Source organism: Ammodytes marinus, assembly GCF_949987685.1.
Source record: "Ammodytes marinus genome assembly, chromosome: 7".
Taxonomy (NCBI): Eukaryota; Metazoa; Chordata; class Actinopteri; order Uranoscopiformes; family Ammodytidae; genus Ammodytes; species Ammodytes marinus.
Window position 1 is genome coordinate 32613762 of NC_137211.1, and position 14644 is coordinate 32628405.

The window sequence follows — 14644 nt, forward strand, 5'->3', positions numbered from 1 at the left end:
GGATGTTCTCCCCTCTATCATATCCCCCGACCAAACTGGGTTTATAAAGGGACGCCAATCATTTTATAATATCCGCCGGTTAATGAATATTTTATATTCCCCCAGAAATATTGAATCAGAATGCCTCGCTTCTATGGATGCTGAAAAAGCATTTGATAGAGTAGAATGGAATTATTTGTTTTTTACCCTTGAAAAATTCGGTTTGGGTCCTGTTTTCACTTCTTGAGTTAAATTATTATATGCATGCCCTTCTGCCTCAGTATTAACAAACAGCCGCTACTCAAGCAGTTTTGATCAGCACCGTGGGACCCGGCAGGTTTGTCCTTTGAGCCTGCTCCTTTTTGCTATTGCAATCGAACCACTTGCGATTGCCATTCGCAGTAACAAACCGATTCAGGGGATATGGAGAGGAGGAATTGAACATAAGGTATCATTATACGCCGATTACTTACTTTTGTTTGTAGCCAAGCCAGCCACCTCTTTACCGGAGGCACTTTCTGTGTTGGAGGTCTTTGGTCAGTTTTCTGGCTATAAACTTAACTTGAGTAAGAGCGAACTCTTTCCGATTAATAAAGAAGCTCTTAAACTTGATTATACAGCTCTCCCACTCAAAGTGGTGACAGATCATCTGAGTTACCTTGGGGTATGTTTTACCAGAAATTTTAAAAACCTATTTAAATCGAACTTCCTCAAATTATTGGATCAGGCGAAGCAAATATTATCGAAGTGGTCTCCTCTGGCTTTCTCTCTTATAGGTAGAATAAATTCAATTAAAATGACATTACTCCCAAAGTTCCTATATCTATTCCAATGTCTCCCCATCTTTCTCCCCAAATCCTTTTTTCAGGCCCTTGACTCTTTAATGACAAATTATATTTGGAATGGTAAACACCCTCGGTTACGGAAAGCTTTTCTTCAAAGACCCAAACAAACAGGTGGAATGGCCCTCCCTAATTTCCAATACTATTACTGGGCTGCTAATATCCGTTCTTTAGTGTATTGGGTGCATTTTCACCTTGACGACTCAGCCCCAGTCTGGGTAACAATGGAGTCCAGCGCTATTAGCCCATTGTCTCTATCTGCCCTCTTAAGCGCCGCACTTCCACTCTCTTCGGCTATTCCCAACAATAGTCCCGTGATTAAGCACTCCCTTCGAATCTGGACCCAATTTAGGAAGAATTTTGGAATGCAGAATTTTTCACTTTTCAGCCCAATTGCAGCTAATCATTTGTTTACTCCCTCGACGGTGGATGGTGCATTTAAGATCTGGCATAAAAAAGGCTTAAAATGCATTGGCGATTTATTTATTAATGATCTATTTGCTAGTTTTTCTCAATTGACAAAACATTTTGGTATCGAAAAGACAATTTTTTCCGATTTCTGCAAATCAGGCATTTTACGCAGAAGTTAATTCCCCAATTCCCTTATAAACCGCCAGCCAATCATGTCGATTTGTTTCTTTCTGTAAACCCCACATTAAAAGGCTCAATTTCTGTGTTTTTCAACCTTATTTCAAAGTTGCATAGCCCCTCTTTAGCAGCTATAAGAACCCTGTGGGAGCAGGACCTATGCTCTGCCTTCACAGATCACATGTGGGATTCAGTCCTGGATCGGATACACTCTACCTCCAAGTGTGCCCGAGATGCTCTTGTGCAATTTCAAGTAGTACATCGTATCCACATATCTAAAACTAAATTAGCTCGTATGTTCCCTGATGTAGACCCGACCTGTGATAGCTGTAAGAGCGCACCGGCATCACTCTTTCACATGTATTGGTTGTGTCCCACCTTGACTGAGTTCTGGACATCAGTTTTTCAAACAATTTCTGAAGTACTTCAGCATCAAATTGAGCGGAACCCTTTTACTGCAATTTTTGGCATTGCTCCAAATTCGGGCTTGCCTAAAGTGAAGCTGAAGGTACTGGCCTTCACCTCTCTACTTGCTCGTAGGGTTATCTTACTCAAATGGAAAGATCCTGCTCCTCCTTCCCACTCACATTGGATTAGAGACATTATGTCATGTATGAATCTAGAGAAAATACGTTACACTACCCAGGGATCTGAGAATACATTTTACAAAATATGGCGCCCCTTCTTAAATTATTTTAAGAAGCCAACTACAACAATAGAAGAGTAGCTACCCCCTCCCCTCTTTTATTTAATTCAATTGTATTTCTTTATGTTTTTTGTTTCATAGTGATTATTTATTTTTATTTCTTAAAGTGTGTATTTAGTTTCTGCCATTTTTAACATTATGTATTATATTGTGTACTAATTTCTTAATGCAGGATTGTTTGTAATTGGGTGTGAGGGTGGGATATGGGTGGGGTATGTTCGGGGGAAAAAAAGGGGAAAAAATGTATAATCCATTGTACTGCAATTGCTTTGCAACTCTGTCATTTAATAAAACAAACTTTGAAAGAACAGTGGCAACACGTAACTTGTTACTGTAAAAGGAAGTTTCACAGTGTAGTGACAAGAGACAGCTGTGGGAGATGAGAGCTGTCTGACAACAAGGGGAAATGTCACAGTTAGTACATGTCATGTTTGGAGGGACTCACACTGAAGTGTGTGTGTGTGTGTGTTATGTTGTCCCGTATTAATCACACACAACTCTGAAAACTGCAGACGTTTGTGTCCTCCTGTTGCTTCCGACAGCAACTGCCGCCCGTGACACAGACGTGGCCGTTAGCAGTTCAAAACACAGGCTTGCATGCTTCTATGTTTGGCCGAGCGCAGCAGCTGATCCTGGGTCAGCCACAACGTTAGAGTGACTGTGGTGCAGAGCGGGTGGGATGCACGGGGTGGGTCATTCTGTGCATGCGTTAAAAAAATTACCGCAATAATTCCAGTAAAGAATCACCTTGCGTTAACGCGTTCATTTTGACAGCCCTATTTTTTTAACAAGTATTCTCCAGAAACGTTGACTCCACCTTAATTCCCCCTTCATTTCACCCGTAGTGCACAAAACATCCCCGTGTGCCCTAAACTACTTCCTCATAGATATAGACATCATGATCCCTCTACATATAGCATCAGTTGTGTCACAGCACAGCTGTAGAAAACTGATGGCTTTTATTTGTAAATTGAATGGCTGGTTATTTCTAAATGTAATGGCTGGTTATCTCTGCAGCTTGAATGCTGACCACCCAAATGATCTTCTCCAAATCCAAGCAGTGGTGAGGCCCGTGTGACAAACATTCTTTTATTTGTAACGGTCAGCAGTCCCATGGATGACTGGCAGTTGTACGCACATGCAGTACAAATGCAACAGCTGCACATGTGTGGCAAATGTTGCAGTGTGCAGGCGCCAAGTGCAGTATGTAAAGAATCACATGCATGTCCAGTGCACCAGCTATTAGTGTGTTGTTGGGGAGTGTAACACCCGCTCCAGTCCCACCAGTAGAGTAAGCACCCTATAGACCCGACAGTAAAATGACTGAAGAGTTTCATCCTTTATAAGTTCTGATACAGTGACAGATGCCACAACCTCTCAAAGTTGAACATTGAGGGCAGCTTGGCTAATGGTCTGATCAAAGTGTTTATTTTTTTTCTCAGAAAAAATCCTGAAATAAATAGCATCTTTGAAAATAAACTCCGAATTTTGAAGGATCATCTGCATCATTAGCTCAGTCAAGGCCTTTGGTTCAAGTGCTTTAATTTTTAAACATGACATTATTATTATTACCCTGCTATTGGCACAAGAGGGTGATTTAATAGATAAAGTATGTGGTTATTCATACTTGCACACAGTCATCCTAACTATCTACAATATATGATTTGAGTGAAACTTTGTATTCAGCTCTGAGCAACGTTACAAGGTCCTGAGTAGGCTAATTGTAGGCCATGTGTCAGTAGGGTGTAATTGTGTCCAGTGAAGTGGAGCACATACTGAATATTAGGCAGGCACACACACACACACACACAATTCATCACACATACTCCACAGACGCACACACAGGAACATACAAAAGTTAATACCCACTGTAAAATGGGACATTCAGGTTTCTATAATGTGTGTGTTCCAGCAGTGTGTGGTGAGTGTGTGTCCTGAGGTTCAACTGCAATCTGTAAACAATGTTTTTGGCGTGGAGGGAAGAAAAACAAGAAGCCAAGGGTGAAATGTTTAAGAGGGAGGGACCGTGTAAGAGAGCACTGAACTAGCGATGCCTGACTTTCACAGCCACTGTTGCTTCTGCAGTAAACTAAGACATGCACTGGATCTGTGTCAACCATGTGGATACTGTCAGCACAGAACATAAACACAGCAACACTCCAATAAGTTCCACTTCATAATAAAGTGAAAACACTGACTGTAAAGCAGGACTCTTTACTGCTAATAGTGGGATATCACAGCGCATTATTGTTCGGCAGTACATTGCCACGGAAAGCCACTTATTATACTCCTCTAATTAACAACCTGACAATAAGATTTGTCGCACTGGCTACACTTCCCAGTGTGGTTATTTTCTGACAGCACCACCCAACAATTAAATTAGCGCCTGTCGATCAAAGATCAGATTAAACTGAGTCCCCTTTTTTAAATAACTTGTGCTGCTGTGTTAATGGAATGAATGACATGGATTTGCTGGTGCTGTCAACATGCAGAAAACAGAGATTTCCCATGAACGGACGTTAGGCCATTCAGCAAACTAATTACTTCCGATGCATGACAAAAATGCTGAGACGGAATGGACTCTTGACCATCACCCTGCTGAGCGATAAGGGCTTCAATAAGTAGTAACATACTATTAATCTGCCTGCATGGGTTGGTACTGTCGATGGGGTTTTGTTTCTATGCAACTGTCATTATTTCTGTTTTACTTCAGAGACTCGGCATTCTAGAAATGGTTTTGTTTAAACCTAATTCCTCTGCCATGAGGAAGATGGAATTGTTTGTACAAAGTTTAGATGAATGTGTGACTAAGAGGCAACAAAAAAATTAAAGTTGCCATTACAAGCTTTCATCATCACAGTGGAATGTATAGGTGAAACATGTACTTAAGGCTTTCCTGTAATTTGCAACTGCATTTCAACATTTTATCTGTCGTGGGCGTTTAAACTAGCTTGGCACCGCCTGCCTACCTACTTCCGCTCAATTTTCATTTCACTTCAGTAGTCAGTCTGGGGCTGCAGTGTATTCATGGGTTCCTTCTCCAGCCAGACTTTTGGCGGTCCAATCAGCGAACAGAGCGAGTGGCTGAGAATGATGACGTCGAAGTCGCGCCCCAGTTTCAGTTGAATGCTGCGTTCCTTTATACTCGGAACTCGGAGATTTTCGACTTGGTAGTTCCGAGTTCCGACCTGTCTGTGTTCCATTGCATCTGTTCGGGAAAGTATGGACGCCTACAACATTGCTCATCCAAATAATTAAACGTTAGGCTCTAGCAAGATTCAAGATTCAAGATTCAAGATGGTTTTATTGTCATATGCACAACAATTACAGAGCAGTCGCTGGCAATGAAATTATTTGGTCTTGGGCTCCTCCAACAGTGCAATAAGAAGCGTAAGACTTAAATAATAAAAAAACAACAATAACAATAGTAATAATAATAATAATAATAATAATAATAATAATAATAATAATAATAATAATAATAATAATAATAATAATAATAATAATAATAATAAGAAGAAGAAGAATTAAGTGTATAAAAGGAACACAAGGAGAGCAGAGACCTAAATACAAAACTAAATAAATGTAAAATGTAAACAGACGTTTTTATCCAGATGTCGACTAGTATAAAGTGGCAAGTTATGAAGTGTCATTGTGGTGAGCTAAGTAGCTCAGGAGTTCAGCAGTCTTATTGCCTGTGGGATGAAACTGTCCCTGAGTCTGGTGGTGCGAGACCAGATGCTGCGGTAGCGTCTACCAGACGGGAGCAGCTGAAACAGCTTGTTGCTGGGGTGATGAGGGTCTTTAATAAGCCAGTTAGTCTTCTTCCTGCAGCGCTGAGTCTAGAGGTCCTCCATGGATGGCAGCTCCATCCTGGTAATGTGCTGGGCAGCTTTCAACACCCTCTGTAATGTCTTACGGTTGAGGGCGGAGCAACTGCCGTACCAGGCGGTGATGCAGCCAGTCAGGATACTCTCTATGGTGCACCTGTAGAAGTTGCAGAGTATCCTTGAGTCTATGTTGAACCTCCGCAGTCTGCGGAGGAAGAAGAGCCGCTGTCTTGCCGTCTTTGTGATGGCGTCAGTGTGGTGAGTCCAGGTCAGGTCCTCGCAGATGTGGACCCCGAGGAACTTGAAGCTGCTGACTCTCTCTACTGTCGTCCCGTTGATAGTGATGGGGGCGTGCCCGGCTCCCTGCCGCTTCCTGTAGTCCACAATCAGCTCCTTAGTTTTGCTGAGGTTGAGATGGAGGTTGTTGTCCTGGCACCAAGATGTCAGGGCTCTCACCTCCTCTCTGTACGCCGTCTCGTCGCCGTCGGTGATCAGGCCGATGACGGTCGTGTCGTCAGCAAACAAGTTTCCGTTGCCATAGACCACAATATGTAGTGAAGTCGGAAATTTCCGAGTTCCCAGTACAACTGGAACGCACCGTCAGAAGCCGCCACATGACATATGTCACAACCAAACGTTATGCAATTGGTTGGCTGATCCAGAGTGGCACTGGGCAGATCCAATAGTTTTAAACTTCAGCAGACACCCGCCTTCAAGTGAGTGAACGTTTGCCAATAGAGCAGTTCCAGACCTTCAGTAAAAATGAAATGAAGTACGATGGTCTGGTTGGACCAGGCTACGTTTAAACTGCAGATTGCAATAATCCCTAATCACACCTTTGTGTGGCTTTTGTGAAACAGAGAGGCTTAATGGCGACTAATCAGACATGGCTATGGGAGATGCTGGCTGACAGCTAGGAGGAGATCACAGGCAGCAATAGCTCAGTGTGCTGTCCATCCACATCAAAGAACTGCTGATCCATACAAAGTCTGAGCTCCTGGAATAACCTGCAACAACAATCGGCCCCTAGGGTTGCTTCACAGCCAAGGGACACGTCACAGCAACATCTCATTGATAACTGTGTCAATAATTACTGTGTTTCATAGGGGATTTTTTTTTTTTTTAAGCAAAATAAATGCTGCACTTCAAGGCGGGGCACTGCAGGTAAAAACATAGTTTTTTCATGCACTGTCCTCTTACTTAATAGTAATCCCCTCTGTGCACAAACTCTTACATATGGTAATTAAACATTAAAACACCTGCGGCTTATAGTCCAGTGCGGCTTATAGTGCGGAAAATACGGTAAATAAAAGGTAAAAATGTATGCGTTTATTTGACTAAATCCTGTTTGTTTGCGTCTGTATATTTCCCTATTAAACCATCTTTAACAGCCAGTATCTCAACATTATTATTTTTTTCAATACTCTATTGCACTATCCTGAAGGTTATTACAGAATTATTTGTTCAAATGGTGTTAACTGTCTAATTGACAATACATTTTCTTCTTAAAAACATACTGAAAATGTGTTTTTAAGACCTGTATAAAGTATTATTGATTTATAAAATGAAAAAGTCTGTATCCAAAATCTTTTCTGTAAAAACTTTGGACTCGTATGTGTTGTAAAAATTATTTAAAGATTTTAACTCTTGCTTTATCCAACATCTAGATTTTTGTTTTTTTAAGAGATTTAAATGTACACATAATTAGTTAGATTTTGCCAAATTTGCATATTTATTCAAACATTTCTGAAAGAAATGTATTACAATTTACTTTATTTAATTTTTTATTTCAGTACCATACTGGCAAAGTTTCATGATATCTATAAATGCTCACCCTATTCACCTGCAGTGTCTTGCCTTAAAGCTACGGCCCATCCAATCCTCTGTGCTCTGGCTAATAATATTTGAGTTTTTACTCTCTCTGGTCTGCTGCTTCTTCTAACCTACCAAAGTAGATCAATACTAATACCAATCTGAGGTGAGGCCAGGCCAGCCTGAGTGGTAGTGCTGTCAAAGACGGATGGTTAGACGTGGGGGCTGATCGGACCTGGCTAATTCCTGTACCTTTCACCTTTGCTCATGAACAAACTCAACTCACCAACATCTCCCGACACTCACGTAAGCATCTGCTGAGTCCGCAAATAGCGAACAAGACAGGCTGCCCCGACCGGAGTTCAGCTGTGCAGTTTGGAAGCTCTGTGTACTTTCAAAGGGCAACAAACTTCTCTGTTGATAAAGGCAAGCCTGTCTGTTCACCCCCACCATCCACCACAACAACTAAGTAAGAAGCTCTCTCTGTTAGAAGCAGGACATGACAACTCTGCTGCGAAATATTAATCCTGGGGAGGCAATTTTACAGTGTACCTTTGATATCTTGATGCAAGGGATATTCTCAACCAGCACCCCCCAAACTCAAAGATGAGGTAGATATGTTGCCTGTGTTGTGTGACATCTCTGATGTGAAATGATTTAATTAAGATAGTGCCGAGGAGTCGTTATAAATTATGCCGCTCTCAGGCTTACTATCAAGAACACAGGGAAAAGCCCTGGCAGAATAAAATTGCAGGAGTGTGCGTGTGTGTGTGTGTGTGTGTGTGTGCGTGTGTGTGTGTGTGTGTGCGTGCGTACGTGTAACTGAGGGGTGCATGGTATTATGGAGTGCATGGGTGTATGGAGTGCGTAGCTACTGTATTTTACCAGAGCTGACAAAGTCATGTCAATACTTTAGGGAGAGGTAATGTTCTCAAAGTGAGCCTGCTGGCACCTTTTTTTTCATGCATCTTGGATCAAATCACATATCATTGGAGGAGTTTATTTTGTCTGTCACTTGTCAGTCCCTCTGGGGAAATGCAGTTGGTGACTCATGTGAAAGTGAAGGATTCCAGGGGAATGGGCTCCTCCCAGACAGGAGAAGGCTTCTGCTTCTCCTTTACACTTTGGGTTGTAATCTAAGCACCATTCACAACATCCTGAAAGACACCACCAAACGCGGCTTCCATCTCTTCAACCTGTTGCCCTCTGGCAGGCGCTTCAGGTCCATACAGGCCAGAACAAATAGACTCAAGGACAGCTTCTTTCCCAAAGCTGTCACCATATTGAACTCTAATTTGCACTAATACAACTGCACTGACGTACATATTTCCACTGACCACTGCACCACCAGACATATCCCCTCTATCGTTCTATGTTTTTGTTGTCCGTTTGTGGTTCTTTAGTGTGTATTTTAACTCTTTAATTGTGATACTGTGATAACTGATGCACTTTTAAGGAGCTGCTCTCTGAATTTCATTGTACTGTGTATAACGACAATTAAAGCTTTCTATTTCTATTCTAATCAGATGAGATGAAGAATGTTTCAGGGGACCCATCTACACATGGTTTTCCTGAAGACCTTGGGACAGAATTAGAGAAGTGAATCTTTTCTTTATCCTCTTTTATTACAAAGAGTTTTGACATTTAAATCACATGCCATAGATACCTGGTTAAACTGCAAGGATTGTATGTGATATTAGTACCGATTATTGCCATGTACTCAGAGTATTTTATATATCGGTGTATTTTGGCGTCATTTAGTGGAGAGATTCTAGAGGTCAACGCTCCCCTGCTAACCCATCACGTAAGGATAATTTACAGAAGCTACAGTGGCCTTCAAGGACAATAAGCTAGTTACAAAATATGGCATCATCCACCACTGCCTCAAGTCCTTCCGCAATATCAAGTGATGAGATGAAGATGTATTTAGTTATTCATTCTATTGTACTTTTTACGTCTTCTACATCAACTGAATATAAAAACACGCAAGGCCGTTAAGTTTGTCTGTTGTGTGCTACTGTAGAAAACATGGTGGAGCAACATGGCAGCACGCTATGTTGAGATGAAAAGGCTCATTCTATGGTCATAAAAAAAATTCAAGCGATGTTACACTCATTAAAACATACTTGTGAATATTTTATTCCATTCTACCAAGGCTGCTTTGAATTTGCCAATTCCCTTTACACACTGCACCTTTAACCAGTGGTCAAACATGTTTGGTGTGTTTCCTCTGGATATGGACTGGGACAACTAGAGGCCAAGAGTTTGTTTAATCAAACCTCGAGGCAACCCCCAATTTCCAAAGTCCAATATTAATCCCTCTTGCTGTAAATTAAGCTGAGCTTTCCAGCCAACCAACAACTATCTTATTATCAGGAGACGACAGGCCATAGTGAGTGTGGCCTGCTGCTCTGAGCTTTCAAAGAAAGAGCCTAATTAAAGGCTGCTATGTGACTTTTGTTTCGGTGTTTTGACTGGTGATTATAGGTCATTCATGGGGGAGTGTTTCTGAGCTATTTGCGGGCGGCGCAAATATCATCTAATAGCTTCGCTGACGGCTGAACCTGCATTTTTCCCCAGCCAGCTCCAAGATTCCCTCGCTCTAATTTGCAGAACAAATTCCGTGACTTTCTCCAGAATCTCCACATGCTAATAAGGACGTCTCATCAACGGATTATGCTGTTTAAAAATGCAGACTCTTCTGTATCTGGTCTGTGATTTCCTGTAATGAAGTACCGGGAAGAGGAGCGTCCTTGGCACTGAGGACAAGTTCAGTAGAACAAGGCATACTCTCTTCTGGGCAGAGCTAGATTAGCCGAATGCTGGTCTACAGTATCTTCTGTATTCTTCGTCATCCCTCTACCAATACTTAAACCATGCATCTCTAAAAGAGTGGCCTACTGTCTTATTTGGGCCAGCTCTAATTGTAATTCTAATTTTGCGTCCCCCGGGGAAAGTTTACCTCACTGATAGGAGACTTTGCCTTTTGATTTTCTTCTGCGTCTGAAAACAGCAGAGGCTGCTGATGGAAAAAAAAACTAGAGAATTATAGAAAATGTAATTAAGAGCTTGCAGCGGCTTGTAAATGGTTGACTAGTGCAGAAACAAACTCTGCCCCTCAGACGGCAGGAACTTTAATACATGGGACGTAAATGAGTCGAACGATAAGCATGGTGTCCTTTCTTTTGTATAGGGGAAAATTCAATGGGAGACAGAAGTGGACTGCTTCATTGCCTTAGCAGTAGCTCAGTGTAGGGACTTAGAGACCGGAGGGTTGCTGGTTCAAGTCCAGCATGGACCAGTCTTGTAGTATGGACTGGTAGCTGGAGAGGAGCCAGTTCACCTCATGGGCTCCGCTGAGGTGAGGTGACCCTTGAGCAAGGCACCAAACCCCAAAAACTTGTCTGAGAGCCATCTCAGTGATACAGGAAGCCCTGACATCTATCCTGCAGTGCATGTTTAAAGGTCTTGTTTGCATGTCTGGATTTCTGGCCTAAAATAACAAAACTGAGAATGTATTTTCCACAAGAGCATTAATAAATAGGTCTTCTTAATTTTCCAAACTTTAAATAGCCACATTTTAAGGCAATATTTTTATATTAGCAATATGCAATCAATTTCCTCTTCCGTTAAAACAAAGACAAATAACTGCTGCAGCAAACTGTTGTAAAATTTAATCTCCAGCGTTTGGAGAAGTGTATAACAAAGAGAGGTAAAGATAGAACTGTTATACACTGACCCCGGAATTCCACTTGCTGTGCGTGCGTTGACCTGCGGTTTTGCTCCGTGCGCCCATGTCTGCCAACACCCACCGGCTCCGTTTTCAAAGCGGGCACCGCCAGCGCCGCCGGACAGCTGGTGTCGCGAGACCGAGGAGTTCCCGCGGTAATTAAGTGACGGGCGATCACTCTTGATAATATGATTCTTTATATGTGGTATTTACACAACAACAAACACACGGAAGGTTATTATTCCCATCCGAATTAGTAAAAGAACAGTGGACATGCTTGTCTCTGTTTTGAGATTGTTACCTGCAGTGAACACCGAGTGTCTTATTTTGAAAATTAAGTTATTATCGTTTTGTCGGCGTCTGTGTTCCTGTCTATCTCGATGTGTTCTGTGCTAAATTGATGCGGCGAGCTCAGGCATCCGTCAAAAATAGAAGCCGTGCGTATATCACCGGACAGCTGGAGCAGCAGCGGAGCAGAGAGACGGTGCAGCGGAGCTAGTGGACGCTCACGCACTGACTAAAGTAAAAACCTGACAGCTCCGCTGCCGTGCTGGAGCGGAGAAGGACCGGACAGGCAGCCGGTGGAATTCGCCCTTGACTCCTCAGGTGTTGAAGTAAAGCAGAGTTGAGATATGCTCCAGTCAAGCTCGGATATTTGCTGAAGCCAAACACCACAGCCATTTCACACTGACAGTGAACAACCTATTGTCTGCCTAAATAATGAAATTCATCACAGACTAGCTCTAATATGATACATTTTAAGTTGACTTGTTTGGCAAAACTGCTTTTCTAAACGAGCTGGCCTACGGCCAGGTGAGTGAGCAATTATCAGAAAAGGATTGAGCGAGCCCCCACTGTGGCCTTTTGTCCCTGGCTTCAGCTGGCCGGCTGGGATCATAACAAACATTTTCTCTCCTCGTTTTTTTCGTCAGCACAGAAGACAAACGACATAACACCTTCAGAACCGCAAGGAGTCCATCCGTGAGCTGTCTGTCAGTGCAGCAACCAAAATACAACACCAAAGTCTATCAAACACTGTCTCGCTGTGCTGCCTCTGATAAATATTCATGATAGCAGCTTGAAAAGCAGATGCTTTCCTCAAATTAAAGCTTGCAGAGAACCGCCGTTGTGGAATGAAGTTGGGTTGCTTTTTAAAATTCACAGCTTGTGTTACTGGGCCAGAAAATATCTCTCAATTCTTCACCTTTCTGCAAAGGGATAGAGGTATTTATTAGGGCTGCACGATATCAGGAAAACTAGGGCACGATATGTTATAACATTGTTGGATATTGCGATCACGTAACTTTTTTTTTTAACCTTTATTTATACAGGTAAATCCCATTGATCACGTAACTTTTGATAATTAAACAAATACTTGATACTCGAATATGCAGCTTTAATGTCTTTCTGCATTGAGTTTACTGCCAACATAGACCCCAGACAGTAAGTAGCCAATGCAGACACTGATAAAAATGAATTAAAAAATTAATTGCATTATTTAAATTCCATTTATTAGAAATGTAAAAAAATAATTTATTTCTATTTTCTGGTAGGCTACATCCAATTGGCCAAATATATTGACATGCATGGCACATGGAATAGACTACTACAGTATTTATCGCAGTTAAAGCTGTCTTTGCCATAGGTATGCCATAGGTATACCTCAAGTGTTACTATCGCTTGTACATCCTAGTATATATGTGAGGGTTGAGAGTATGTGGATAACAAGGCAAGGTGGTGGTTCTTGGCTACAACCCCCCCAGCAGCCACATGTAATGTGGACCCCCAGGGAGAGAGGGGTTTATGTCATATCATCACCTATCCATGTGAATGTTGCTGTGGAAACATCAGCCCAACTCGTGCGGAGCAGATCAAATCAAGTCATCAAAATATCCCATCAAAAGGATGGGGGGATCCTGGTCCTGGCTACCCGGGGGCAGACCAGGCCACGTGCATTCCATACAAAACAGTGTAGAAACAGATAGTGTGAGCAGTCAAATCTGGCAACACAGGCAGCTGCCCACATCCAAGAGAGGGGATGTTCCTGACCAAGGTCATTATTTGCAGGTATACGCCAAGGCAAGTAGAAAGAAAGCACAGAGGACTTACCATCGGGAGGCTGAGCCGGTGTGAAGTGAGGAGGTTTGTCTGAAAGAGATAAAAAAGAGAGAAATGGGTTTTTAGTTTTGGGGAGATTCAGAGACTTCCCAAGGGTAAAAGGCGAGTAATTGAGCTGCTCCAAAAAAAAAAAAAGAGGCAATGGCCCTCATTTATCAACCGTGCGTAGACCAGAAAAGTGGGTGTACGCACATTTCCACACAAACCTCGGCATTTATCAATATGGACGTGAGCGTAGGATACGCTCAAATCCCACGCCAGCTCTCAGCTCGTGTACGCAAGTTTGTAAACAGCATGGACTCGCAGTGCAGGCTGTGCCGGGTAGCCGATGACTGTGTTGGACAATTATTAGAAGATAATACAATGCAGTGTTTGCTCAGACCGAAATAAAGATATTAATCACTTAAAAATGTGCAGCTTATTATGGTGTGCAACTGAGTAGGAGAGCTGATACAATAGTGCGCACACCGGCCTCTTAGGAGTGGTGCATGGGACTGCGTGAGGGCAGTTGTCTCCGTCTTGGATCAGCTGGGGGGACACTGAGGCCGTGTCCGGACTGCCATACTAACGTCCTACTCATACTCATTTTGACTTCAATTTGAGTATGTGACGGTTGGGTATGCGAGTTTGGGTATGTGAGAAATTCCCGGATGAGTACTAACTTCCGGGAAGATTTTGGGTATGAATCGATTGTATACTTTTCCTACTCAACCGCCCCACAATGCATTGGGTCAATTCTACCCGCCCAGGAAAATGAAATATTTTCGAGCAAGTTGCTAGGCAACAACATTGTTTGGGGTCCACGATCTGACAACTGTACGTGCAGTCCTTCATAAACTCTTACAATAGATAAGAGATGAAAATAAATACCTAACAACATTAGAGTCACTAAGTGAAATGAGTGAAGTGAGTCTGATAGTGGAGAGAGATTAGAACAGATCGCTGTTCCACACACCGCGGCTCGTCCAGCTCAACTCACAGACAGCTGAGTGCTGATGAGCCGGACAGAGAGCGTTGGAGGGATCCTCCGCCTCAAAAC

The 14644-nt window shown here is 42.5% G+C and overlaps 1 protein-coding gene across 2 annotated transcripts in view; it reads right to left on the reverse strand.

Moving 5' to 3' along the window:
- The window catches only part of agrn (agrin), a 502577-nt gene that overhangs the window by 245121 nt on the left and 242812 nt on the right, over positions 1-14644 (reverse strand). For both annotated transcript variants that reach the window (XM_080031352.1, XM_080031351.1), the window contains exon 3: positions 13597-13635. In XM_080031352.1, coding sequence (XP_079887478.1) covers positions 13597-13635 — 39 coding nt within the window. The remainder of the gene's footprint in view (positions 1-13596; positions 13636-14644) is intronic.